This window comes from Pygoscelis adeliae, unplaced genomic scaffold, assembly GCF_000699105.1.
Source record: "Pygoscelis adeliae isolate BGI_AS28 unplaced genomic scaffold, ASM69910v1 Scaffold34, whole genome shotgun sequence".
Classification (NCBI taxonomy): Eukaryota; Metazoa; Chordata; class Aves; order Sphenisciformes; family Spheniscidae; genus Pygoscelis; species Pygoscelis adeliae.
This window is the reverse complement of record NW_008824658.1, coordinates 3,864,121-3,891,809: the sequence shown is the minus strand read 5'-3', so window position 1 is coordinate 3,891,809 and position 27,689 is coordinate 3,864,121. Positions and strand designations below refer to the sequence as shown.

Genomic DNA, 27,689 nt, shown 5'->3' with positions numbered 1-27,689 from the left:
TCCTTTCTCTTGGGGTTAATTGGAGAAGGGATTTGGTCTCATCAGCCTAGGTGAGTGCCCTAGTCATTGGGCTGTCAAATTGGTATCTGTCCATGTCTGACCCGATGAATATTTCATTAATTATGCAAAATTCACTCAGTAGCATGATGGTTATGGCATTCAACTGGGACCCAAGCGCTACCGAGTCACTACTGCTATTGTTAACAGAAGGGTAAATAAAACCCACTGCCATGACTGTCCAGTGTACCACCTTTGAGAAGTCGGTGGAATCAGACTGTTGTAATCGCCACCTCCTGTCTTGATGGTATGACAAATTTATTTTATGTTAAGGTTGTGAAGAGAGTCTACAGCATATAGATACCCCCAAATGATGTGACTATTCAATTATCATTTGTACCTAGAGAAAATAAGACATTATCTTCTTTCATTATTATCTCAAGAGACAGAGTATGGCTTTGCTCCTGGAAAAGTGTCCGGAAACATTTTCTTTCCTTTTTTCATTATTCGGAAGTGATCTAGCATTGCTGCTTTCATATTTTGTTTCTACAATGGTAGAGACGAAACATATTGGATTATGATTTCTGAAAGATGAAATCCTTTGCCTGGGTCTTCACTGGTTTCTGACAAATGCCAACTATCAAAAAAAATTCCCAGTCTCCTTTCTTTTCCATTTTCTGGGACAGTATCTTTAATAAGTGGATATTGCAAAGACGACTTTCCCAATAGCCCTCAGCTAGCCTTTTTTCTTAGAATTCTCTTTGCATACTGAAGAAAAGGCAATTTCTATCATTCTCTCTCTTCATATTTTTCCAGAAAAAGCAAATGCTTCAGAGTGTTCAAAGGAGTTGTACTAGACCTGCAGGATTCAGGGGAAAAATAATCTCACAAATCTTGTGAACGCTTAGTGATGTGATCACTCTAACTGCTGCAGTATTCTGCTTATATTACATTTTAACTCTAGCAGCAAAACTTGTCATGAAATAAATATTCTCTGACAGTCTCTGTACTTTTCTCCTGCCTAGAAGATCTGCACTTTGAAAATAAATTATTTTGTCCCTTAATGAGGGCATGTTATCTCACACATCTGAATAAACATGCTCCTGTACAACATAACACAATTTTAAAATAAAGAAAAATTTTTGTACCCTGAGGCTCTTTTACAACCCTGTAAAATTTCAGAATTATGTAACTTTTCAAAAAAAGGAAAATACACCCAAGGGCTAAAGCATGCTGTGCAGTTCGTTGGAATCCAAATTACTTTCACTGATATATTTTTCTCTCCTGTTTTTTTTTTAATGTATTTTTATTTGTCCTCTGGCCTAAACTATATTTTCATCTTTAGATTTTTCTCATCTTTCTTTCAGCACTGTACTTTGGAGGAACGGGACTGGCCTGACAGCTATGACTGGGATTAGAGGAGCTTTCTACTGCAGTCCCAGTTTTGACCCAGACTGAACCTGTAAATTTTTCATATAGCACGCTCTACTAGAAAGGAATAATTTTGTAAAAGTTTTGGAGAAGATATTTGAACTATCTAAGTTATTTCACTTTTGCAACTAAATCTTTGCAAACTTTTTATTAACAACATTGTTCACACTCAAATTTAAGATGTTGTTTACAATTTACCTTAAAGATACAAAATTGAAGTTTTGTTCCAAAGTACCATTTAAACTGTCACTGATGGAGGATGCAGCCTTAAGACTTCAGATTATGTTGCAATTTTGTCAATTTTTCTTCTGTTTTCCCTTTTTCTTTCTCCTTTCACTGGCAATAATATTGAGCCTTCCAACTGTATGAAACTCAAGAGGCTTCATAAAATACAGAGGATAAATGTGATCTAATCACTCTCATTAAATCAGTTTATTAGTATTTGTTGGAATTGGTGAGAAACTGTTTTCTTGTCTCTTCACAAATTTGGAGTTTTTAGCATTTTTCCATCTTAATAAAAAGCCAAAATCTTGAAAAAATTCATGTTCAGATACACAATAAGGTTCAATCAAATTACTCCAAGCGTTTGTTCATCTCATTGAACAATTTCCATGATGTTTCATTTCAAAATCATTTTAATGATTTTGATGTTTGTTTTTTACCAACTTCTGGTGTAAGTTTTGTTTTAACACAAAAAGGCTTTTAATATAAACTAGCCTATAACTCTGAATTTGGGTAAGTAAAAGTTTTTGACAAGATTATCTCTTTTTTCCTTCAGCATTTTTACAGATATGGAAATCCGTTTTCCCATGGATGTTTTTGGTTTCAGCTAGTCGGCATTTGCTTCTTTGGGAAAGAAATGTTAAGTATGTTTCTAAACTTGCCATATTCTCAGTTTCAAGACAAGGGCCACTGAGGCACCAACTACTTATCCTGATACACAGGAAATAAAGTAGTAGGTTGGAAATGATGATTCTAGAAAATGAGGTCAAAATAGCTATGAGAGGTATTTATAACAGCTTATCCCATCAATTGTTCCAAAACCACCATTGCTGAAGTTTGATGGAATTTGCTAAGAAAAGCGGGGAAAAAGCTCTTTCAAACAAGCGATTACTTGGCAGTGGCATACCAAGCTTTCCATACTCTGCTAGAAGGCTATTGCTGAGAGTCTTGGATGGCTGCATGCCTTATGCCTCACAAACTACCTGGTCCACACCAATATCCTGTTAATGTGTGCTTTGTTATGGCTTATGATTGTATTTCTTGTATTTACCTGTATTTATGCAGCTACTAGAGAGAATTGTCTTTGTATCGTTCACACTCATACTATGTAAAGTTTAGTAAGAACCAATACAGTCAGCTTATTCTAGCTTCGTTATTCTAACTCTGTCACAGCTTTATTATGATAATATCTAGAAAAACGTTATTTAGTATGTATGGGGAGTGACAGCGGGGAATTTTGCTCTACTGATTTACCTGGCCTCTAGCTTTGATCACCATGCAACCCATCTTTCATGAAACAAAACAAACCATTCTAATTAGTTGGTTGTTACAATCAGTGATAATCAACTGTGGAAGACTAATTAACCTTAGTAGTAAAGCATAATGTAAGTTTTCTGTTCATTTGTTTAATGAGTTAAGAAGTCAAGAGAATAGGGTTAGTTAAGAGTTGAAAATACTAATAAAGAATCAAACCTGCTCCTCTTATCTAGCATCCAGTCTCTTGACTTGCTCAGAAGACAACTCAACAGGTAGAAATACAGGGAACTTATACGTCCTCTGCTTTTTCTTTCCTCTTCTTTAGAAATTCTTTCTTTGTACCTTGTTGGCATTGAAATTGATGGTCCATGTTGAACAGAAAGGACATTTTTTAGTTCCGTTGTATAAATTAGTCTGTCCGTTCTTCATTGCTGTACATTATAATGCTGTGTGACATTATTCTTGTCAGTCATCTGGCTTTAAAACTCTTTCAAGTCCTTTGACAGATTTTTCTAGTCTTAGCTAATCCAGTTTACCTGAAGACCAAGACTGCCAAATTGAATTACACTGCAGTCATTCCTGCCTAGCACCTCATCCATAGTTAATTTCTTGAGCTCCTATGTTTTATCTGTGTATAAATTTTTCATTTGCAACAATATTTTAGCTTAGCAAAGGAAGAGCTCAGAAGTCTGAGGGGTTTTTTAATTAGTTCTTTTGTTAGTTCAGAAATTGTTGGTTCATTTTGAAACAGCTGCCTGTATAACTGAGGTTCATAGTCCTTTCAGAAACTCGTATTCCAGTTTTTGATGAGACACGAGAGCTATTCATTTCATAATGAGTGTCACCCAGCCCTTGACAGCACACCAGCAATATGTTGAGTGCTGAAATGTAAACCCTGCCCTCTTCACAGCTGAGAAGAGCTCCGTCACTGACACCTTAGGATCACGATCAAGATGAGATAAATTGTCTGTAGACTGTTGGTCAGAAAACACAAGCTGAAGTTTCAGTGTTCCTGGTATTCAGTGGTCTGATTACTCCAGTTCACCTGTTTATAGGGTTCTCTGCTAAATTCTAAAAGGTAGGAAAGAACTGAGGATCATTAGAGCGTGAATCCAAAACACAGCTGTTGATATATAAAGCGGCCTTACAGCTGCTATACTGCAACCCTCAGAGTAAGATTTAACCAGCCTTTGGCTTCCTTTCTATGCAAGGACATGGGCTCATGCAGAAGTAATTTACAGAGCCTGTAAATTACTTTCCAGCTCTGGGAAAAAACAAACTCATATTCTGTATTTTACCTTTGCAAATACCTCCTTCCCTCGCCAAAAGTACTATTACTAATGACCCAGAACTCTGATAGGTCTAAAGGTAAAAGTGCATTTTGTATCTTAAACAGTATACAGACTGAAAATAGGAGAAGAATAGACTGTAAACAAGCAAAATGGGAGAATGATTGTTCAGGTGATCTGAAAGGATTTTAGGAAGAAGATATAGGACACAGCTTAAATTCACGGTGTTTTCCTCTTGGACATAGCGGAAAGCAGAAAGATAATGTTGTTGTTGAAAGGAAGGATACAGTTAAAGAATAAGTCCAGATGATAAATGCGATGATAGGGAAACAGTGACTGAAAAATAGAGAAGCTGATGTGAGAAGAAATATTGTATGCTTGGTTTTGACATAGCGAGCTTCTAATGTGGACAAGACGTCCCTGAGAAGAAAACACAATAATAGTAAAAACAGATAGAAGGATAAACCAGAGAGGACACCTATAAAGTTTCTCAGACTTCCAAGGATTCAAGCGTAGAAAGATAAGAAGACTAGACTATTGCAGGTAAAGCACCAAAACGACATTGAGAGACCATATAGAGAGAATATAAAACTTGATATGATACTTCCTAGCAGAGATGGAAAGAATAGTTAAGAGTAGGTAAAGAAATAACTGCTTCTCCAGGGGACCTCATTTTTGAGGTTGAATGAAGCAGAAGAAAGTTCCAGAGGTAGGAGGGGAAAAGTGAGAGGAAAAGGAGATTAGCTGGGAGGTCGGAGCAGGGTGGTCAGACTGAAGGACTGGAATCAAAATGGTTAAATACAACAGTGAGTAAGAAAGGGCACTGCAATTTTTTCTCAATTTTATAAAACCCTCCTTAAACAAGCCGACCAGATCTTGAGAAAATAGGGCTGGAGGAGAGAGTCAGAGATGCCAGTCAGGCAGAAGGCAGACCACAGACAGTAGGTTTTGAGAGTAAAAAGTGTTTTATGAAGAAATGCAACAACATTGGGGAAAAAAAGAATAGGATGAACTTGTAGTGAAAAAAAAAAAAATAGTGCAGTCCCTAGATTTCCACCAGAGCAGCAGAGAAAATGGTGGAAAGAAAAAATAAGAGCAAGAAGGGATCAATACTGAGCAGGAGCAGGACAGTGGAGAGAAGGAGATTGAAGGAGAAACTGTTGAGGAAGCTATCTGGGTGCTCACAGGAATAGAGCTCAGTACACAAGAAAAACGCGGTCAAAAGAGTGGCCATTTCTTACGAGTGAGATGGTTAATTCAGGATTAGACCAATGAGTTGACAGAGTTGAAGAAACGTTGACCCTTGTTCAGTTCATTAGTCTCTCATAAGCTAAGTCACAGATGATGAATGGGGACAAAAGAGAGTGGTGAGGACGCAGATGTATAGATGATCACAGCAAGGTAAACAAAGGGAAATGTATGCTGAAGTGAAATTCAGGTGGGAAGGAGTGATTGAAAGTAAGGTGGCACATATTCAGCCAACAACATTATCTGCACTAAACTGATTCCTGTTTAATAACTTAGCAGCGAAGTATTTAAATCTGGTTTTGTACAAAACCTGTAAAAGTTCTGGGTAGTGTTATGCTATGTATCTAAATATGTCACTGGTTGAGTCTCACTTTTTCACACAGTAAAATATGCTTTTGAGGACGCTGCTATAAAACGCTGAAACTTTCAAAAGTGTAAATGCGTAGCCAGATTGCATTTTAATGGCACCTTGAGCCTCCATGAGTAGGGGGGCCTATGGAGCTATGCATTTGAAGGAAGTGGGAAGAATGGATGGTTTGAAATGCATGGTTGCTAGGCTTCATGATTCAAGGTCACAGCAAAGTGAAATTTTAATAACTCAGTGGAAGTAACTCATGAAATGTATATCTTGCAGTTTCTGCAAGTGTGTCGATTGAATTCATCTTCAGATTTTACCTAAAGGTGTGTTTCACCACATGCTGTCTCTAGACTGGATCACGTGCATTCAGTTAGTATCATAAATTAATGTGATTATGTAAATTCTGCCTATTGGTTTGGGACCTTCCTGGAGCTCCAGTCACCTTTCATTAAGACATAGCCTGATTCAAGATGGGTAATCCTCCTGATGGCCTCATTCGAGAAGCTGTGAATGGTATAGATATTATGAGCTTCATCTCTAGTATCAAATAACCAGACAGACAGCACTGAATATGTTGAGAAATTCAGCAGAATGTTTAGACATTCATAGTACTGAGCTCTGTAAATCAGTGGTGCTGAATAAGCAACAGGAGCATTAGCCTATTTAGATGCTAAAAAGGATGGGATTTTAAAATTACCCAGCTCCTTATAATATTTATAACTGGTTTGGTTAGCATGCATTTCACTAACATTCATTTTATTCTGACATAGCAAACTGCATTCTGATTATTTTTCCAAACCAACCTTGAATAGTGGGTTTTGACTACACTCTGGAGGTGGCTTTGGGATTGATTGTTTTTTTTCAATTGTCTGTTGTTTGACAAGCCAATTCTATTCAGAAATCTTTTATGAATTCTTAGGTAATGGATGCTAATTGTAAAAATCCTCAACAGCTTAATCTGCTGTAGCCTTCTTGGGAATTTAATAAGCCTCTCTCATAATAAAATGTGTCAGAAGGGGCAAATACTTTGCTAGCACAGCTTGTAACTGTTTGTACCATGATAGCAAGTATTCACACAACAGAAGTACTGTGCAGTCATTTTTAAAAAGAAACATTTGGTTTAGTGCCTTAAAGGCAAGAATTATTACTATATTTTTTAAAATGCATTTACTTTCTCATCCTTACCAGCAATATGTCAGTTTTTGTGAGGATTGCATGTTATTTGCCTTAGGAAAAGCAAAATCAACATAATGAAGCAGAGTGCAGCTGAGCTGTCTAAGGATGCTTGGTTGGGGGGGGGGGATTTTTCCCCTGCAGTTGCAAAGTGACAGTAAGATTTCTGAAACCTTTTTGCTTCAGAAAAAGAAAAAAAAAAACAACTCACACTTTTTGGGCAGTAGGGCTTTTTGGAGTGTAGAAGTAAGGAATGTGTTGCATGTGACTGAACTACTGCCATTGCTAGAATAAATAAGACTGGGTTATAAACCATACTGAAGGACACAGACCTGATAAAAATCCCAATGTGGGTCTGCCACCTATTTCAGCCCACTAGTTTGTCCCAACAGTTTCATTCTGCCAAGCAGCTGAATGTCTGGAGAGACATGAGACATCGGGGTTTTGATGGCGTTACACTTGACAGACCCCTGCATTTGGCCGAGAATGAGGACCATTTTAAAGCTTGTCTGTCCGCAGCTTCTGGGAGATTCATCAGTCATGATGGAACTTTCTGGTGTTATTAAATGCTGCCAAGAAATCTGCCATGATTTTTAGCCTTACTAAGTAACTTGCACCTTTCTGTTTGCACAGCTACACAGCCGCACAGGGTTCGACACTGTGACTAGAAATAGGAGCTGTAGCAGGGAAATGGTGGAAAATGACTGCTCTGCCAGATTTGGTGAAAACAATTTTGAAGCTGTCTAATTGCATAAAACAGGGCATAGCGAGTGAGGATCAGCTTTCCTTCCCAAACAAATGTGACAGCTCAGATTAATCTCACATGCCATCAGCAATTCAGCTTCCTTGGAGATCTTGGCAAGCTCCGCCAGCAGGAGGAGGCAGACCCGATCAATACAATATTTTAATATCAAAATAATCAGATCCTGGGCAGGGAAAAGGTACCTTCATCCTCTTAAAAAGTATTCTTTTCTGGTAACAGGGAAAAAACACATAGGCTGTCACAGAAGGAAGGAAAGAAAGCCATTGCCAACAGAAGTATTACATTTGCTGCCTGCTTCACCTTAAAGCACTCTGTGCCAAGTTACAGCATCTCACACAGCATGCAAAATCCAGGGTTCGGAAGTGGCTGCTGAAGATTGCTACAAACTGAGGAGTGGTAGAGAAGATTTCAGCTTTAATTATGAACTTCCTGCTATCTCCCCTCCCCCTTGGAAATTCACGGCACTTCATTTTACTTTTACATAGTTTGGTGCCTGAGATCCCTTTTTATGTTAGTATAAAAATAACGATGAAAAGGAAAATAATTCTCTTATGAAAATTCATGAGAACAAGCAGAGTTTAGAAGCTGTGTTATTTATTCAGGAAAGCATAATGACTTTTAAAAACACTGGGATTGTATGTTTGTGTGGATTTTTTGTTTTGGTTCTTTTCCTTTGTGTACCTTGCCAGTTTTCATATCTATGCAGCTGTGGATTATGTATTAGGTCTAAAAATTGCAAATCATTAAGAATGTAGATTTTTAAAAAATTGCCTGTAAGCACAATAATCTGCTAGCTAAGAATGTAAGGGACCTTTCAAACACCATTTTTATGTATTAAAGTGCCCAAAGGCAGAAATCCATGTGCTTCTCTAATGACCTTAATAAAGAATCTTACCATTTTTAGTCCAGGAGTAAGTAAGGCCAGGTACTAACATCTCAGAACAGACTTGTACTGAGAGATCCTGATATTGTGCAGAACTAGTTGTCTTGGCATTTTAACAGTATCCATATCTAAATGCCATATTATAGCTGTTTAGACACAGACCTTGCTGTTGTTTGAGCGGCCTTGCTCAAGTAGATGCATTCGGGGGGTTCTCTGACTCAGTGTTGCTAGATCTCAGAAATTACCTGCAACAGCTGGATTGAATGGGTCAGTCTAAGAGACGACAGTTTTTCTGACCCTCTAGGTCTTCGGAATCTATGTCAGCTTTTCCAAATCCTCTGTTCCTTTAAAACCCGTAAGAAAATAAAAAATAAAAGGATTCCTTAATTTTTTTTTAACCTTGAGCACCCTGGGCTCCAAGACCCTTCATTCTCTTCCAAGAGTTGGTTGCTAGGTGGACCTAGTAGGATCCATGCAAGAATTTTCAGGGCATTTTCCCTGCAAGGTGTGTCGGGATTTTTTCTTGCAAAACATATTGCTATGCGAAAACTTTCAGCCTTCCCTATATCTAGCCGACAAGTTCCTCCTGGTACGTTGTTTCCCCCATGCTTATTTTTATACTGTCATCTTACTGTTGGTAAGAAACAGAGGCTTGACTCTTCTTGGACTCTTCCTCTTCCCTTGGAAATACCTATTTTTCATTTCATTGGAATGACACCTGATAGGCTTTCACCTCAACAGTCAAGATTTTCCTTTTCACTCTTCCCTAAACTCTTCATCTCCAACTCTATCTTCTGAGTACAACCTGCTTTCTGAGAATAGTCCTGTGGCTACTGGTGCTCTCCAGCAACGCACAAATTTAATTCCCAGTGGAATCTCATTAGTGTCATTGTTTGAAAGAACAGCAAGCAAGTAGAGTATCCATTTACTGTGGGAGAAAGTCTTGAAGAAGCCTCATTCTACAAGAAAGGTCCCCAGTCACCACCATGCCCCATTAAGAATCTTTGCATATCTACCAGAGTACAGTGTGTAGAAGCCTTTTCTTTCTTATGGCTCTTCTAAGCCAGATCTGTCAGGGAGCAGATATGAAGGCAGCAAGAGAAGGTAATCAACAGCCTTAGTACAATCAGATAGTTGAAATTATTTCTTTGAATAATGAAATCAAGGAAAGTGGTAGTATTTACGTCCAATGGGATGAGGCTGAAATGCAAGGCAGCTCTGCATGCTATTATTCTTTGTATGCGAAGGTGTAAATTCCAGGCGGAAAACTTACTCTAATCATATGTCTGTTCTCATTTTACAGTGTTTGTATTAAATAAGGAGTCTATGTCTAATTCAAAAGCTTAGTATCCTTTTTTTTCAAGGTAGTATATGTAGACTGTTTTCTTCACATAACTTGACTGGTGGTGGCTCAAGGTATATACAGTGCCACCTATATATTTTTGTGAAAAATATGAAAGGTTGTAGAAATGAGGCCAAACTCTTAGCTCTAATAAACAGAATACAAAAATGATACGAAGAGAGGAGAGAGCATTGCCATTTATACTGGCAAGTTTCAGCTCTGTCATTCTTTTCCTCAAGAACAAGAGAAACAGTTTATGCAAAGGAAAGATAGAAACAGCCAGGCACGGCTGGGTTTATCTTCAGTGTGATAAGCTTCCTTCAGGGAGACAAGAACAAACTGTGCACAAGGCATAGAGAAGGTACAGGCAGTACATTTTAAACTCTTTCTGCAGTGAATTGTTCCAGCTTCAGGAAACCATTTAAGTTTGCTCTGTCAGAGCTCTTTCCAACTTCTCAGGAAGCACAAATACTTGGTACCTGCTTTGGTGCGCTGCACTTTTAAATTTTATTTCAGTAGGGCTTGATTGATAAGTAGTTGTATGTGACATATGGCATTTTGGTTTGATATAAGGTCTAGAAAGAAAGAAAGATGGATGAAGTCAGTCCTAATCTTGAGGAATGTCTCCATGTGAGCTGTAATTGAAAATTAATGCACATAACTCACAGTCACCTAAAGACAAGGTTATATGGAGAATCCTTGCAGTAGCTGGGCCGACATGTGGGTGCCTAACTCCAACCTGCCTTCCAGGGAACCTGCAAACCCTGAGGATGGTGAGATCGCCTTTGCTGCATGGAAGAGGTCTCTGGAAGACACCATTGGGAAGAGATGGTCTTCCATGCAATCAGCCCAACTAGGACCAGAGCTCTGAAGGCTTTCAGACTTCTGGCTTTAGAGCGGAGGAAATAGGAACAAGAGCTTCTGTCCCTGTAGCACTTTACACGTCAAGGCATCTGCAAAGCCCCATCCTTGGGACCTCAAGGTCACTTGCAGCCTGCGATAAACTGGCACACCACCATCTAGACCTCCAGTGGCAATGTCATTAAAAGTTCAGTAACACCAATTTATCCCCATGAAATAATTTGGTTTTGTCGAGTTAGTATTTTGTAGTTAAGGCCTGTTTTAACAAAAAATTCCTGACCAGCTCAATACTGTTCAGATAAGACCTGAAGTAAGTAGTTGTATTATTTTAGGTAGCAGAAACACAGAGAGGTGAGCGTTGCAAGCAATTTGCAGCGTGTATTGATCCCAATTCTGTGCTTGTGTAACATCACTGAAACAGTGACTTCAAGAACAAGAAGAGGCAGTACCAATCTCTCTCTTTTGTTTATCTGGCACTTTCTGTTAGAAGAAATTGTGTAACTTGTTTGTTGGGGTTTTTTTGAGAAACTTTCTGCTGTTATTTGCAGCAGACCTTTGAAAAGTCATCTAACAAAATCTCCTTTGGGTAAAGAAGTGTCTTTTCCTTGTTCAGTAAAATTACTAAATACTTTCTAAAGTCCTAAGGAGGAACTTCTGTCTCCTTCCTCCCAAACCTTTGGCAGGACTTTCAAAATAATAGCCTGCCAACATGTATTCAGAGGAGCCTGATTTATAATGGCACTAAAACCATCAATGCTTAATCTGCTAATTTACTGTATGTGCATTTGGGAATAACCAGTCTTGAAGAGGAGTAACATACTGTTAATGTTGTAAATTTTCTTCTGGATGAAAAGTCTGAATTCTAGTGCATTTTCTATCTTTATTAATATTAAAATTCATTTACAGCTTCAATTGAATTTGCACTTGGATGGTCAAATGTAACTACGTAAAAGCACAGAATTGGTCTTGCTTATATGATCTGTTGATATTTTGGCTGTTTCTAGCTGGCAGTGATAGGACAAATATTAATTGAAACAAAAAAAAGTTTATATAATTTGCCATTTTAAATTATATTATAATTTCTCAATTGTTTTTCTGAGTTATAGTCATTATCTTAGGTAGCAAAATTATACCGCTTATTAAAATAGAATATGCTCGTGTTTTCTGATAAGCTGTTGTGTCAAAGTTAAACACTGATATTCTCAATTTACACGTTCTGTATCAAATTTACAAGGTCCCATTTTTAATTTCATGTCTTTATTGACCACCTAGTCATATTGTACTGTATTCACCGCAGTTTCGCCTAGAGACTCTATCAACAGGAGAAATCAGGTGCAGAACAGGGGCTAAGCGATCATTGTCTTCTCAATAAGTTAATTAATTAAAATTTATCAATTAGTTCAGTGAATGGTAAGAAAATGAACTTTGTGTAATAGTTTGGAAGTAAGTATTGGGTGCAACTAAGTTTATCCATTTCATATCCACTCTCAGTTCCTATGTTGTGGTTATGATGCTCTTCGGTCATCCCCTCCAGGTTTTGCCCTAAAAGATAAATTATTCCCTTTTAAAAAGTCTACTTTAAAATATTTCAGAATTTTCAATTTTTCCAAGAGTATTTCAAGGCAAATAAAAATTAAATTATTCATAGTTCTAGGACCTGTGTAAACCTTAAAATTAAATGTAAATTAAAAAAATTGTAAATGTAAATTAAAAAAAACCATCATTTTTGTGCAAGGGACTTTATTTTGGTCTCTGGCTCTGCCAGAGGTTGTCGCCATATATGCTCTTTTGTGTCATCCCGGAGAGAATTGTTATAAGCAAAGATGCAGAGATCCCTCAACAGCACAGCCCATGTCATCCACCCAGAGGCTTGGTCAGGAGCTAAGGTTGTGGATTTAAAAAAAAGAAAAAAAGATTTAATGTGAAATGTTTCGTTTGAGGCATTGGGTTTGATAAACTTCCGCTGAGTCAAAGGCGGAGTTGAAGCCCCCCTAGCAGGCTGTCCCGGTGCTCAGAGCTGGTGCTCCCAGCCAGAAGCAACCCCGAGTCACCGGGCAGGTGGGGAGAGGCTCGGTGATTGGCATCCCTGGGGCTGCCAGCTGGGGCAGGGCTGCCAGCTGCACACGCCGGCTCTCGCTGGGGCGAAGCTTCTGGCTCCCCAGGGCGCACCTGGCAAGCCTTAAAATCTCGGGTGGAGCCAGATTTCCTGGAGCTTCAGACCTCCCTTTTTTGCAGCCAAAGCTTTGTGCTTGGAAGATCGGTGTTGAAGCGCGAGTGTTTGTGGCTCTGGGGCGGGCTGTGCAGTGGGGCTGTCCGGACCTACCGCGTAAGGTCCTAGCATCTGGCTGATGGCATCTGGAAGCCCTGCTGCGTTCTCCCTGTTCCTGGACGAGCAAAACAGCTGTAGTCTCTCTGTATTTTCACAGTATGTGGTAAGTAGTATGTCTGTGTAATGAGTAATGAAGCTGAGTCAGTATACATTCTCCCTGTGTTCAAGGGTGAATGTTTTAAACCACTAAAATTTCTTTATGAATTAAAATGTTAAGGGGCTGAATTCTGTAAGACTTAACTACTCCTTAAATCCGACACCTTTCAGTGCATTCGTTCACCAGTCTGAAAAGCAAAAGCAGGCAGGGTTTCCCTGTAAGTCTTAATACTTGAGCAAGACATTTATGTCTGTTTGCTTCTGGAATATTGAAAAAACTGGGCCCTCTCGTCCTCATAAACGTGGCAGACTGTTACCCCAGTGGGGAGTTTCTGGTTTATTCTCTCTGTACAGTTGTTATTTTCTAATGACTTGTAGTAGATCATTTCAACTCTGAGTCTTAAACCAGGATTAAAGTTGGTTGTCAGGGGAAAAAAAAAAAAAGGCCTAATTTGCTTTGGCCTGCCTTGCTCTTGACATATTTATTCTAAAACAAGATGATTAGCATAGCAAAACATGTTCCCAGAATATGTGAATGCGCACTTCCATTGAGAAGGGATTTGCAGGCTGTCTGCTTATGGCAGCCAATATTCTTGTCTAGGTTTTAATTTGTTTGGATGTTTGATGTGTTGTTAGGGGTTATAGGATTGAAAAGCTTCCAAAAGTCTTATCCAGCCTCTCAAAATATCACTCCAGAAAAATACATGTTTACTTTTGGAAAAATAGATGTTCTCCCTAGGAAATAGGTGCTTGCCTATATTTTTGGTGGGGGTGTGGAATCTGGGTGTCCAGTTAAAACCTTCAGCTATTGCTCGCTTGGCCAAGCTGACAAAAAAGATTTTTGCCTTGCTTCAAATACAGTGATGTTTTGTGCTATTGTTTCTGACAAAACTGTAGCTTGAAAAGAATATATTCACTTTTGAAACCCAAATTGTGTCTTGCAACCAAAATGGCTGCTGTACTATGCTGCCAATTAAATCACACATGCAGAAGTTAGGATTGCTGCAGCAGTCCCCTGCCTTGTTATGCACGTTATATGAAGTGCTACTAAAATTGCTAACTCTTTCTCTTTAAAAGAATAAAATGCTTTGAGATGTACTCCACTGTGAATTCATCTTGTTGTTAAATATACTCTCTTTGAGAGAATAAATTTGCTCTTATTATCAAAAGAAGATCCTGAAGATGAATGGGGGGCGGGGGGGAGAGGATAATGTTGCTTTCAGTGTCTGTAAGTGAAACACTGCAAATCAAGTTCAGGTGAAACCATTGTAGTTACTCGCTACGGGGGAGGCTCTGCCTTCACGCAGATGGCTTGCGGTTGGCTTCCACGCAGCTGCAGCGAGAACAGAGCTTAGGCCTAAGGCTGCGCATGTTCTTTTTACTCTCAGTAGAGTGATAGAAAGGGCCACCAGGCTCGATGAGGTGCTGAAAGGACTTGAAATGGACAAATTAAATTACTTTTTTTTTTTTTTTGAAGTGAGGATGGGAGAGTGGAAAACATTATTAGCTCCAGAATAATCTTAGAGTAGAAACTGGCTTTGCAATATGAATTTTGAAGGGACCAAGGCAGGATTAAATAAATTAAGAGCTGGGGGGATGTAAGGTTACGCTGAGAGGGACAAGCAGCCGTGTCCGGAGTGGACTCTTCTTTTAAGGTTGTAGTGTAAAATGCTGGAATGTAGTTTGGTCCACAAATGCCGTACAATGTATTTTATACTTGCCACTCAGAGCTTCAAGATCCTGTGATTTGTTAGGCATCAGTCTAGCTAGGAACTTCAATCTCCATTTAACTTTGATGAGGTGCTCATTAGTTCAGTCGCTCATCTCCATCCTGCGTGCTTTGTGGCTAATGGCTTTTGATGATGATGGCACTAAATCATATGCTTCAAGTTTAGCATGTCTTAGCTGTTTTTCTCTAACTAATCCTAAAACTTTCATCTTAACAATTTTGCATATAGGCAAGGGTCTGTCTTTTGAGATTGTGGAAATCGAAGTCTGTGAAAAGGTAAAAGGTCTGCTTTGTATCATGATCCATCCTTCTGCAGTCTCCAAAGGAGATGCACAGCACCTTTCACGTCTGTCTCCGGTCTCTGCTCATCAGTATCTGCAGTGCTACATCCAAACATATTTTTGACTCTGAGTTTGTGTGTTTCTAGAAGTGCAGGGCCGTAAGTAAAGTGAACAAGGAAATCTTCTTGTCAAGCTGAAAAGACAAAAGGAATGCCTGTAATCAAAACAGTTCCAGAAAATAAGATAATCATTACATTTTAGTAACAAAGCCTTGTTGGAGGTGAGGAGGCAGCAGAAAAGTCAAAGTTGCTCTGGAAAACTTAAATAAATGGTTTGTACAGCCCCAGCGTAAGAGAGCGCGTCTGCAGAGTTGTATTTGGGGGTTCAGAGCCAAGCAACCCCCCATCTGCAGAATTTAGCGTCTGGTTTAATGGTAACTCTGCAAGGCAGAACGCATGTGAAAGAGGAAAAGCTGCTCTGTACATTAAGAAAATGTCTTCAAGATAACGAGGGAATTTAGTCTTTAATACTAGGCTTCTATTTTCATAGTTTATGATATCATGATTGGATTCTTTCTGTGGACACAAGCTTCCTAATAGTGCTAGTCATCACTGTGACAAAGGTTAGACTTGAAGAAAACTAGAACTGAGATGAAAGACTGGAATTTGTATTATTTTAGCAGCTGAATGTGTCATTACATCAGAGTCAGTATTGTGTAGCAAATTGCAAGCTGTAGTGAAATTGCTTTGAAATATATCTGTATATATTTTTCTAAAACTGTGATAAAGTCATTCAGCGGCGCATTGAAATGTATTTCTAGCTGAACTGTTATATCATATCTTTTTTCCTGTGGTATGAGAACAGATGGCAGTTATTTTTCTTAACGGTCTCCAGCAAAGCTGATGCAATGCCTTCCCTTCCTTAGTAAATGTTGTCAAGTGAAAGACAAGTACACCTGGCCAAAATGAATCTCCATTGTAACATTGACTTGTGGCTTCTAAAGCAAACTTTTAATCGGCTTACAACAGTATGCTGGTGATAATTACTTAATGTCGTATCAGTCAAGTAGTTCATTATGACAGGAAAATGAGCTATTAATCAGAATCAATTGCACAAGTTTTGCAATAAGTTTTTGGAGCAGATGTCTCTTGATAGACATTTTTAATGCAATAATTGACTAGTCCATGACTTGAGGACACCTGCAGTCACTCCCATGGTACAAATGCATTTGCAGATTTGGAGATGCTCTCTGTCACGTTACAGCATTCCTCGGGGGACTGTGATTGATCTGAGAGTAACAGCTGTTCGGTAGCTGGCATGTAGAGAGGACTACTGCACGTACAATGGCAAAGTTGTTCGGTGGCTTATACATTTTTATAAGCATAATATAAATGGCAATGTTTTCCAAAGAATTTTCTTTTAAAATTGTTGCTACCTTAACAGTAACTTGGCAACTTGGAGAAGGCCTGGCGGAAACGTCTCTAAATACAACCTGATGTAACGTTACCTGCCTGCTTCACCAGAAACGCTGTGTAGTTGAACAAAATGCTGTATTCTTAAGTGAAGTCATTTGTAGACTTTTAAATTGACTGCTATAATGTGCCATATTACAGAAACATTGTTAGGCGCTACATTTAATTTACTTGCTTTTAATTAATACTGTGTTGAAAATCCAGCTTTGCTTTATTCAGAGAAGCTTTCAATTCTTCTGCTTTACGCAAGCATGTTCAAAAAAACCTGGTGTCTCTTATTTTATAGCCTTCGACAAAAGAAAGGAAACTTGGCCCAGAAGCACTGGACTGGACCAGCTAACATCATAAAGTGCAAGCCTTGCCCCATGACGCATGCCAACGCTGTCTGTGGATCTGATGGACACACATATACTACCAAGGCAAGTTCTGCTTGTGAGCTGAAATCCTGTCAGTCATGGTCGTCCAGGCTTTAGTATGAAGATGAAAAAGCTTTTGTTAATAGGCAGTATTAAATTAGAGTCTAGTTCTTGGTATATTTCTGTGTAAAAAGTGCTGATAAATATAGTTTTTTACATATTTGACAAACAGCAAATCAGAATGACAAATCAGAATCTTATGATTTTCATGAGTCATGTTTCTCTAAATAGCTCGTTCTTGCTAATGAAGTAGAACACTTTCAATATTGATGATGCAACAGAAAAAATTCATTTGGTCAGATTGGCTTGTTCGGACAAGAGGATTTTGGGATAGTTTGGTTGTTGTTTTTTTTAAGATTTGATTTCCAAATGGTAAAATAACTTGGCAGTGTCTTTGTTCTGTGATAGATATTTTATTTTTTCTGATTAATTTTTTTTTCCAGGGCTGCATAGGTAACGTATTACAATTCATTTAAACCACAGTTTTAATATGCTTGTGTGCCAGATGCAGCATATATGGTACCATAAAAAAAAAAAATCCCATAACTCAGTGGGGATAAATGGGCTCATTGTTGTACTGAAAATATGATCGCCTTAGGGTTGATTCAGTGAAGGAAACTGGCTTCACAGCCATTCAACAGTCCAGATCTCCCATTATCAAATAAAGCCTTCCATGTCTCGGATACATGTTCCATAAACAGCACTTCAGGCACTGGAAGTCATGTTTAGGGAACACCCCTAAGGTTTTCTTCTCTTCCCGCACGCAAGGTAAGGTTTGACAGCCAGTGAAACTACCCTTTAAAATCCAAAAATAGCCCTCCAAAAATCCAGGAAGACAAAGTGAGCAGGGGAAAAAATTCTCTGCTGTGATGTAACAGCAATGATGATACTGCAGCTGCATTCTCTTCTCAGCTAGACAGCTTGAATTCTTCATCCGTTAATGGACACAAATATTAAAATGGTGCCATGGCCAATTCATTTAAGCCTCTCTTCCGTTCTGGCTGAAGGATTTGCATGGCCAAAGGAGCAAATCAGCAGAAACTCTCTCATCCTTGTACACACAGACTACAGAAAAAGGGCTCCAAGTTGCCTGTTAAACAAGCTAGTCTCTTCAATACTCTCTAGGAATATGTAATACAGTAATTTTGCATTGGTATTTAGGATTAAAATGGGTCTCATTTTGAAACCAAATTTTTCTGTCTGAGCTCTTGAGAGTATATAAGATATTCTGTAGTAAATAGCTCTCATTGCATATTCAGTCATCCTATTGAACTAATTTCTGTGCGTTTTATCTGCATCCCTGTTAGCTCCTTTTTGACCTTCTATGTTTCTTACCATAAGATCCAAATGGTTTTCATCAGAAATTCTGCCAATGTCATAAATTCACCAAGCTATTGTGACTATGGTGTAAGCCTGACAACTATAATGAAGATATCAAATGATTCCTGTTGCTGACATGCTTGAGTATGAAAGACATGCCTCCCAGAAGTTGCCTCTCTTTGAGTGTTTTGTTTTGTTTTTTTTAAAAGGACACTCTTAGAAGATTTATTCTGAAGCAACTTTCTCATCCTCGTTTATTTTGTGTTCAACTATCAATTGCTCCTGTCCTAGCAATTGACAATTACAGTGTCTCATTAGTCTTTCAAGTGCAGCATCTTCTTTTCCACAAATTTTGCCCAGGTTCCCTACCGCTGCCTGGGGAAGGTAGGGTTTCGTTGCTTTCTGAGTAGAGTTCCACAGGAGCGATTGCCTGTCACATTGCATATTTGTAGCTGCTTTTTCTAAATTTTTTTTTTTTTTCTGATTGAGGACTGTTCCAGTGTCATGCTGACCGGTAATCCTTCTGTAACATCCAGTCCTAGTGGGAGGATACATCTCTGCTCAACCTTTATGCAATATCAAGGAGATGCTTATAGCAGTACTGTTATTTGTTGCTGTATACAGTACACTGTAAATCTGTGAGTGTATTATTACAGTAACCTGTGGAACATCATTGGCTCTCTACAACTTCTTCTAAAAGCTCTGCTTCATTAATTTTTTTTTTTCCCAAAAGACAAATTTTGGTAAATAAGGTGAAAATACTTTAGGCAGAGCATTAAAACTAAATGGTATATTTTAATGTCCTAACAAATAACATTTTTATGGTCAGTGATGATCATGGGTTTCTGATACATTTTAGGAACAGAATACAACTGCTTCCCTCAAACTCACCATTAGTTTTCACCAGATAATGTGATACCTCTGTCTTGCCTTTAAGTCACTAAAATCAAAGCTTTTCTTTGGTAATTTTCTTTCATATGCAGTGCTGCTGACAAGTATTATTTCTGGCACTGCAATGCTGGCATGTTCCAGTATTGACTGTGAAAATGCAAAAAGGTGGACATTCGAGTGCGGGCAAATATCACGCTGCTTTGCATTTGTATTTATGTATTCACATCTGGCTCTGCATCAGCTGCTTTGTGAACATGGAATGGTACGCTGGGCAAAGGAAAGGATTCTTGCTAAGCTTGTAAACAAAAGGTGGAGAGCAGCCACTACATTTCGGGGGGGGAAAAAAGTCTTGTGAAATTGTATATTGGCCATCTACTCCCATAGGCAGGCAGGCAGGTGGTATACCCCCACACACCAGCACTTTGATCCATCCTGGCTCAGTTAGATTTTTGCCTTTTCCTGCCAGCACAGCAGGGGGTTCGGCAGGAGACAGGGTTTGGGCTTATAGTTCATGGCCTGCCAGAGCAGCATCAAAGCATTTCACTAATGACTGGGGGCTACCATTCAACGCTATCAGTAACGTTTGTAGTGGGGATTGCTCTTTCCATACTTGGAACTGTTAGCGGAGGTAAAAATGAATGAAAAGGAGATGATACTGCAGAAGTATAACTGACTGATAAAATGCAGATGGAACCTGGGTGTCAATAAATGCGTAGTAATTCACGTAAAGAGAAAATAACCAACTATACGTATCACAGGCTCTCATTTAGCCGCTTGATCTTAGAATTCTGTCTGTTTCTCAGAAGACATTGTAATGGTCACTGCCAGACAAAAATGCAAATAAAGTGTTAAAAAAGGAATTGAGAACAAGCACAAAACATGATTATGTTTCTCTGTAAATGTCTGGACTTCTCATTGCCTTCGGTTATCATCACTTCATCTCAAAGCTGACGTGGTAGAACTAGGAAATGCTCAGAGAAGGGCAGTAATGGCTGTAAGAGATGTGGAACCTGCAAGGAAGCACAGAAATAACTAGAACACTTCAGCATGGCTTTTAATGAAATCATGACTAATATTGGAAAAGGAATGTTGTACTTCATAAAAGAAGATCTAATGAAATTATAAATCAGTAGTTTCAAAACAAAGACAGTATTTCTATTTTTTCAGCTCAAAATAAAATTGTTAAATTCACTGCAGCACAGTATTCTGCAGGCCAAAGATATAAATGGGATTTATATAAATCCATGGAGAACGGATCCACTGCAGGCTGGTAAACCTCTAGCACACTGAGTCCCTAAGCCAGTGATTACCAAAAGCTGGGATGATTGGTGTAGTTTAGCAGGACTGATTTTTTTTCTGTTTCTAATTTGCTCTTTCTTTTACTCTCTTGTAGTTTTCTTACTTTTGAGGGTCCGCAACTTGGCAGGATACTAGGCTGAGGGATCGTGGGGCTGAGTTAATGTGGTTCTCGAATTCTTATGCAAAAGTGGAGGCATCTGTAGATAAGGCAAGCTGATAATGGAGCTAACATACTCGCTTCACCAAAGTACTGCTCTTTAAGAAAGGAGCTTATTCCTTTTCCATTTCAACACTCTGACTTGGGTTGAAATTTCTTTTTAAACGGGTCCTGAGTATCTTATATCACTGCTTGGCATTTTTAGTTTCTACCTGTTCAAAGTTTAGTTTCAGACCTTAAAGCAAAATTAAGACTGCAGAACTTGATCTGGAATGATGCTCAGTAGAGCTTGTGGAATACGGAGGACTTTGATTTGTTTTCTTGAAATTTTCATAAAAAGAGATCTTTAAGGATTCGACTCCAGAAAAGTAACATAAAATGCATTTTTAATTGTTGTTATTTTAAGCGATGTCTTAGTTATTCCTGACTGGATAATAAAAATCTTCCATTCATAAAGGCTATGTGGCAAAATAGCGTTATCATTTTGCTGGTTTGCACTGTTTAATAATCCTCAGACTGTTACGCTCTTTGTTCTAGCGCTTTCTGCAGAGATTGCATTTTGAAAGAAAGCATTTTGCTTTTGTTAATTATAGTGCTGGTGATTCTGGGAACTGACTCTGCCCATCCACCTCCGTTATAAGGGATTAGGACTCTCTGAAGGCAGCTGTTTGCAGAGCAGCAGAGGAAATGTTATTGGCCCAGCAGAAATATGGGCTATGTGGCATATTCTTGAGGACCATTACTGCAATGTGGTGTTATGCCTGGATGTCTCAGGAGATGCTCAGTAACTGATACTGTGGGTAAAAAAGAGTGAAACAGAATCATGGATCCTTGCTCAGGTGAACACGTTGGGTTCACGGCAGGTCCGGGCATCCTCAGGAAGTCAGTGCAGCAGACTTCCTTGAGGTTTTCTGACTGAATGGCTTTTCATCAAAACCAACTTCATCAAAACCAACTTCATTTTTTAACGAGTGAAACTTTCTTCATTAAGAAAGACATAGTAGATCTAGAGGCAAGAACTTCTTGATAGAACTGGGGAGAGCGATCAACCCAAAGCACTCAATAATATGAGGCTCATAGTTTTTTGGTTTTTTTTTTCTCCTAACTCCCACATTTAAGCTTACTGGTGGATTTAGATAGAGGCTTGGGATTTTTAACTTGCTCTCTCAGTTCTACGGAATACATAGAAGCCTTCAGCATCTCGACTAATTTGAGGGCTAGTCAAAAGAAACTCTTTATCTTTTTCATCTTCCACTGGAAAATACTCAAAGGTATTGGTTTCCAACACAAAGGTAAATGGGCAAGTATTGAAAATGAGGAGAAGTCCATGCCCAGATCTTGTGCTACAAGGGATTTAAAAATGTCACCCAAACTATCACGATAGGAGACACAGGTGCTGAGTACTTTCGTGATGTTAAGTGGATTTAGCTTCATATAGGGGAATTGTACTGCTAGAAAATCTTGCCACCCTTTAGGCATTAAAGCCTTCCGTTCTTTTTCTGAAGTGTCTTCAGAACTTGTCTCCGTTGTTGATCTGGGTTATTTTATCTGCTTCACAGAAGTGCTAAAGTTGAAGGGGATGAAGATGTTTGGTTGTGGTGTGTGGTGGGTTTTGTTTTCCAGATGACAGACTAGTTCTACCGTGTGGTGGGATTCTTTAGTTGCACCAATAATTAAGTGCTTGTGCGTTAGGAAATTTGAACACGAATGTAAAATGTGGCCTGTATCTACTCATACCCTGTTTCCAGTAATCATTCCTAGCATTTTTTTGGACTTGCATAATTTTGTTGTTATTCTGGAAACTTTAGAAACTCTCTATCACCCTTTCCTGTTAACTTTGAACTCTGGGGGCTTTAGGTTTGTCAGAAATTTCACTGAGTCTCTAGTTACCACTTGAAATGTGGATGTTTTAAAATGCACATGCTCTCTCCCTTATTATAAAACTCTAAAGAGAAATTGCTGTTTCCTGGGTATAACAGCTCTATTTAATACTCTGATAATACAAAGCACTTCCATAGTATATTGCAGTCAGTGTTTTCAAAGCTCTTTAAAGTACTAATGAATTAAGCTTGTGAGGTAAGTAAGCCCTGTAAAGAGCGCTATGTAATTAGTTAATGTTTTTGTCAGCAACACATTAAGAAGAATAACTCTGTAGCTGGCAGTTTTACAGGAAGTTTAATTAAGCTACTTAATAAAGCAATTACCTGAACATGACGATGACTGCACTTAACTAATCAGAAAACAAAAATAAGGATGATCTTAAATTACAAAACATACCACCTCAATGACTAATGTTCCCTTCAAAGATGGAAAGGTACATTGGTATAATTATTGTGCTTCTAATTAGGTACGTTGTTGTTCTGCAAATTTTAATTAAACCATTGCAAACTAATTAAGTCCGTGATCATGTCTCTTTTTGTTTTGAAAATGGAAAAATCACCTCCTGTTGTCATAACATTAGGTAACAAATTTGATATCAAGGGATGTGCAAGGGAAATAGTTTTCCAACAATCTTGAAACAGGAGGAAAAAATGATGACCAAAATAACGAGACACTATTAGTTAAATGTGCGCAATGGGAGGGCTGCTATGTTTAATTAGGAGGAGTCTGTATTCAGAAGCACAATTAACAAATATTTGTTAAAGTGTCCAAGTGTTGAGTATTTAGTGCAACACGGTTTGGTTTTTCATAATCCAACTATGGGCTGGATTACCTGCCCTCTAGGTGTGGGGTGCTGTTATCCAGCTGTGGTTTTGTACAGCTTTCCCTGTCTGTGGTTTGTCTAAGGGATGACTCCAGCGTTCCGGTAACACAGCGAATGCCATTCCTGATGGAAAACAAGATACTCAGCAGAGGTTTAGCAAGCGTTAAGACCTGTCCTGTCCTCAGTTAGATGAAGAATTGGATTAAATTTGGTGTTAACTTTTAGCTTTGGTTTGGTTTTGTAAGGGAAGATTAAGGAAAGATGTGGGGGTGGGGGAGGAAAGACAGAAAGAGTGAGACAAGTTAGGATATGGTTAAAGAAATCCATGGAGAAGAAAGTTATGTCAGCCATAAGGCTGACAGGCGTTTGCTCCCTGTACAAATTTTAAAGATTATTGCTGAGAGGAATAAATTATTCTTTCCTCTCCCCCTCCTCTTTTTCTTCATCGACGTCTTTCTTCTTTTTAACCTATGAACTCAATTCTTTACTCGGAGTTCAGAGTCCAGGCCTGACGTAGTCTATCGTGGCCTGAACCTGTGCATGGTAGATCTGGTACGTTACCCAGTTCTTCCACTGACCTACGCTGTGATGCTGGGCAATTTGCGTTTTCCTCGCTCACAGTTTGGAAAGATCTAGGCTCTCTTCCTCAATAAAATACTGGGAGAACTACTTCGAAATCGTGATGAAAAAAGCTTGAATGATTTAGGGGTTTGCGGGGGTGTGATGTTGTTGTTTGCTTATGTTAAATCACATGTGTCTGTAATAAGACATGACAGCACCATTGCTAGGTTTCCTAGAGTGTTCTGATCAAGCTGGTCAGGATTTTTAGTGGCGTATTGAAGTATCTTTTTGTGGAAATCGATAGGTTTCATGGGATGTGACTGTTCTGATGGAGTTTTCTACAGGAAAAATACTTTACGGAGTCGTTACTACTTCCTTATTCCAGTAGTAGGTTTTCAACATTCATTCCTGTTTCACTATTTGATTCATTTTGTTGCAGGGGGCTTCATCTGGCATGAGGCTTTCAGCATTACTGACTTCATTCTCGCAAATAACAAAAGGGAAACTCCGGAGGACTGTGGGAGAGCTAGAATTTGCCTAATGCTGAGTACCTCTGTAGATTGCTCGCTTGACTCGGGCACATCTGGCCACTCTATTCCCACCAAGGTAGATGTTCCCTCAGCCTGTAGTCTGGGCCAGTGAGTCTTGTAATCCAAAAGCTATGCAAAGCTGTTATTGCATAATCAAGTCCTAAATAATAAACTTGTGTTGTCTCTCGGAAAGCAAAACACCTAGAGCTCTGCACCATGCCTACTGCAGCTGCAGTTTGTTTGGCTTGAAGCATGAGGTGAGCAACGTTACTTGATGAAGTGCTGTTTATCCTAAAGACGTCCTGTCGTTTATATGGTTCTTTTCTCTGCGTGGTCTCAAGGAATGAGCAGAGAATCGGGAATGAGGCAGATCTCGAGTCTTGTGTACCTTATAATCCATGCCAATATATTAATATAGTTGATGTCTAAGGGGTATTTTTGCATATGCTCAAAGAACGACATTTATCTTTTGGTCAATTAATGTACTAAAAAAATGTCTTTCTACCTCCTATGTTCTTTCCAGTGCTACCTGTCAGGGGTGTTTTGGCCACAAATAACCAATCCAGAAAAAGAGATCTGCTTTCCCCTGGTCAGGGTAACCTTTGTTAAACCCTGAGGGAGGTGGGAACTATAACTTTTGAACGCTGTTCAAATAACCATGCAATTCGGCAAATTCCTGAGCTTCCTTTCAAATCCCATTTAGTTTTATGTTGAAGTGGAGAAGCTTTTACTCTTCAGTGGTGTCAAACAGTAAACTCAATCCCAAATAACCCTCTACCAATTTTATATCCTAACTGGGAAAAACTAGGACTGCATAACCACTGATCAGTGCATTGTGGCTACTTTTGACAGCTTCCCAGCTAAACCCCATGAATATATACATGTCTGCAGGATTTTTCACCTGGCGTAGTATGAATTGTGAGAACAGCTAAAATAGAGGCTTCTGCAGTGAACCAACAGCTAGAGGAAAAACTGAAGAGCTCTGGGCAGTTTTTACATGGTAAACAGCTGCTTTGTTACATTGCCAGGTTTGAGATTCTATGAATTAATGAGAAATTGCTGTGGCCCAAGACGTGATGTTCTTTCAGACGCTGCTTGTTGCTCTCCCTTTAGTCTTTGGAGAAGGAGCCTTCCTTAACGCAGTTCTGCAAACACAGATTGGAGAGAAAAAAAAGACAAGAAATCTTATTAATCTCATGAAGAATCCTCTTATGCAGAGGATACTGATTGTTTTGTTGATTGATTGATATTCATTGATACTGATTGTTGATACTGGCTACTTAAAACTCTGTTAAAGGTGCTGGTCAGTGTTGGAAAGAGAAGGGGGTTGCTTTGGTTCTGCGGGAGGCTGGTGATCTCTCATATCCTGCATAAAGGCAGGACAGAGAAATCTTGGAGGTGTTCTGGGGACAGAGTTAGATGGCTCGCGACCTGGTTTTGTTCTTCCTTGGTATAACTTCTTTTAAGAGAGATTAGTTAAAATTCCTACCGTTTTGATTCTACTGGGGCCAGTGAGCAAAAGGCCCTGAGAGAAAGCAAAATTTATCCAAAGCTGTACCTCCAAGTTTTAACAACTATGGGTTAAGCAAGTTGCTCTAACTGGGGCATGGCAATGTTCATCTCCTTCCTGTAACCTTGCCTAGCAGGGAAAGGATATTTTTAGTTTGTTTCTCCATATTCTAACACTGCTCAGTCCAAAACAATTTGCCTTTGCACAGACTGGGTTCTTTGCGATTCACATGTTTTGTCAGTTTCTAAATCCGTATTTTTTTCTTTAATTCCGGAATCTGTTGTTTTACCATAGTTAAGGCTTGTCAAAGGTGAATGTTTTAATTACCAAGTTAAGCCCACAGAATCTGGGGGAAACTGCAATAAAATATCTCTGTTAGGCAAGTTACTGCAAGTGGTAATTCATTCGTCATGCTATTTTGGTAACTTGAGTATATAGAAAACACTATACTCTCTTAAAAAAACAAAAAAACAAAACAAAAAAAACAAAAACCCAACCCTTCTCAATATGTAGCTGCTGTAGTGCTGTATAAATACCATGCTGGGAAATGCAGTGTAAGAACCTGTGCAGAACAAAATAACCTTCAGATTTCCAACAAACGCGCACCATCACTGAGTGACAGGAAGAGATGAAATTTCAGGCAGCATAAGGTTCCTTCTCTCACACCCAACTCCCTTAAATTCCTTACAAGCCAGTTTTCCCAGTTGGCTCTGATAATACTTGTACAGCTCTGTGAAGCAATGGAAAGAGCTCATTTTTTTGGTGCTGCAGAAGTGGAGGGTTTTGTGGTTGCTGTCTTGAGTTTCACCAGTGCTCCCACAAGATAATGAACTCTAAATAAGTCGAACAAAAGTAGTACGCTGTTGTGGGGGTTTTGTGCCTTTTTTATTGCATTCATTTAAATTGACTAGAATTCAATTGATAGGATTCACTTAAATGTATTTTCCTTAAACTGGATGTATTAACTTGTTACCCACTAAGAGTCTCTAGAACTCTTGATTAATTAGACCTGCCATATGATAATGCAGCTCCTCATCTTTCCATGTCACTTGTTACCAGATTACCACCCCACCCCCCCAAAAAAAAAACCTATGAAGGGGGCATGGGGGATGGTGTGTGTGGGTGAGTCATACGTGTCTAAAATACTCTTTGCCAAGGTATTGTCAAAGAATGCTGTAACAAAATCCCAAAACATTCAATTTGTAACATGGTAAAATAATTTGACCTAGATTCTTGTTTCTTTCTGGTTTTGGTGTTTTGTGGGGGTTTTGGTGTTGTGGGGTTTTTTGGGGTGGTGTTTTTTTTTGTTGTTTTGTTTTAAAAAGCGAGGGGACAGACTTTCTTTACCTAGCAAAGACCAATGCTGAAGAAGGGCAACTCATTGCAGGAAATGTTTGCTCCCTATGCCTTTCTGATTTGCCCATATATGCTTTTTTTGGAGGGATGAAATAATGTTTAGAATGTCACTGATTTTCCCCACGCACACCCTTTCCCATTTATGAGCTTCTACAGTGTTGAAGGCAATGTTTTTATTTAGGCACCCAGGTAATTACTGCCAATAATTAGAAGT

At 38.9% G+C, this 27,689-nt stretch overlaps 1 protein-coding gene across 1 annotated transcript in view; it reads left to right on the top strand.

Moving 5' to 3' along the window:
• Positions 1–27,689, top strand: part of SPOCK1 (sparc/osteonectin, cwcv and kazal-like domains proteoglycan (testican) 1) — a 329,740-nt gene that overhangs the window by 213,322 nt on the left and 88,729 nt on the right. The window contains exon 5 of the mRNA XM_009322695.1: positions 17,018–17,150. Within this exon, the coding sequence (XP_009320970.1) occupies positions 17,018–17,150 (133 nt within the window). The remainder of the gene's footprint in view (positions 1–17,017; positions 17,151–27,689) is intronic.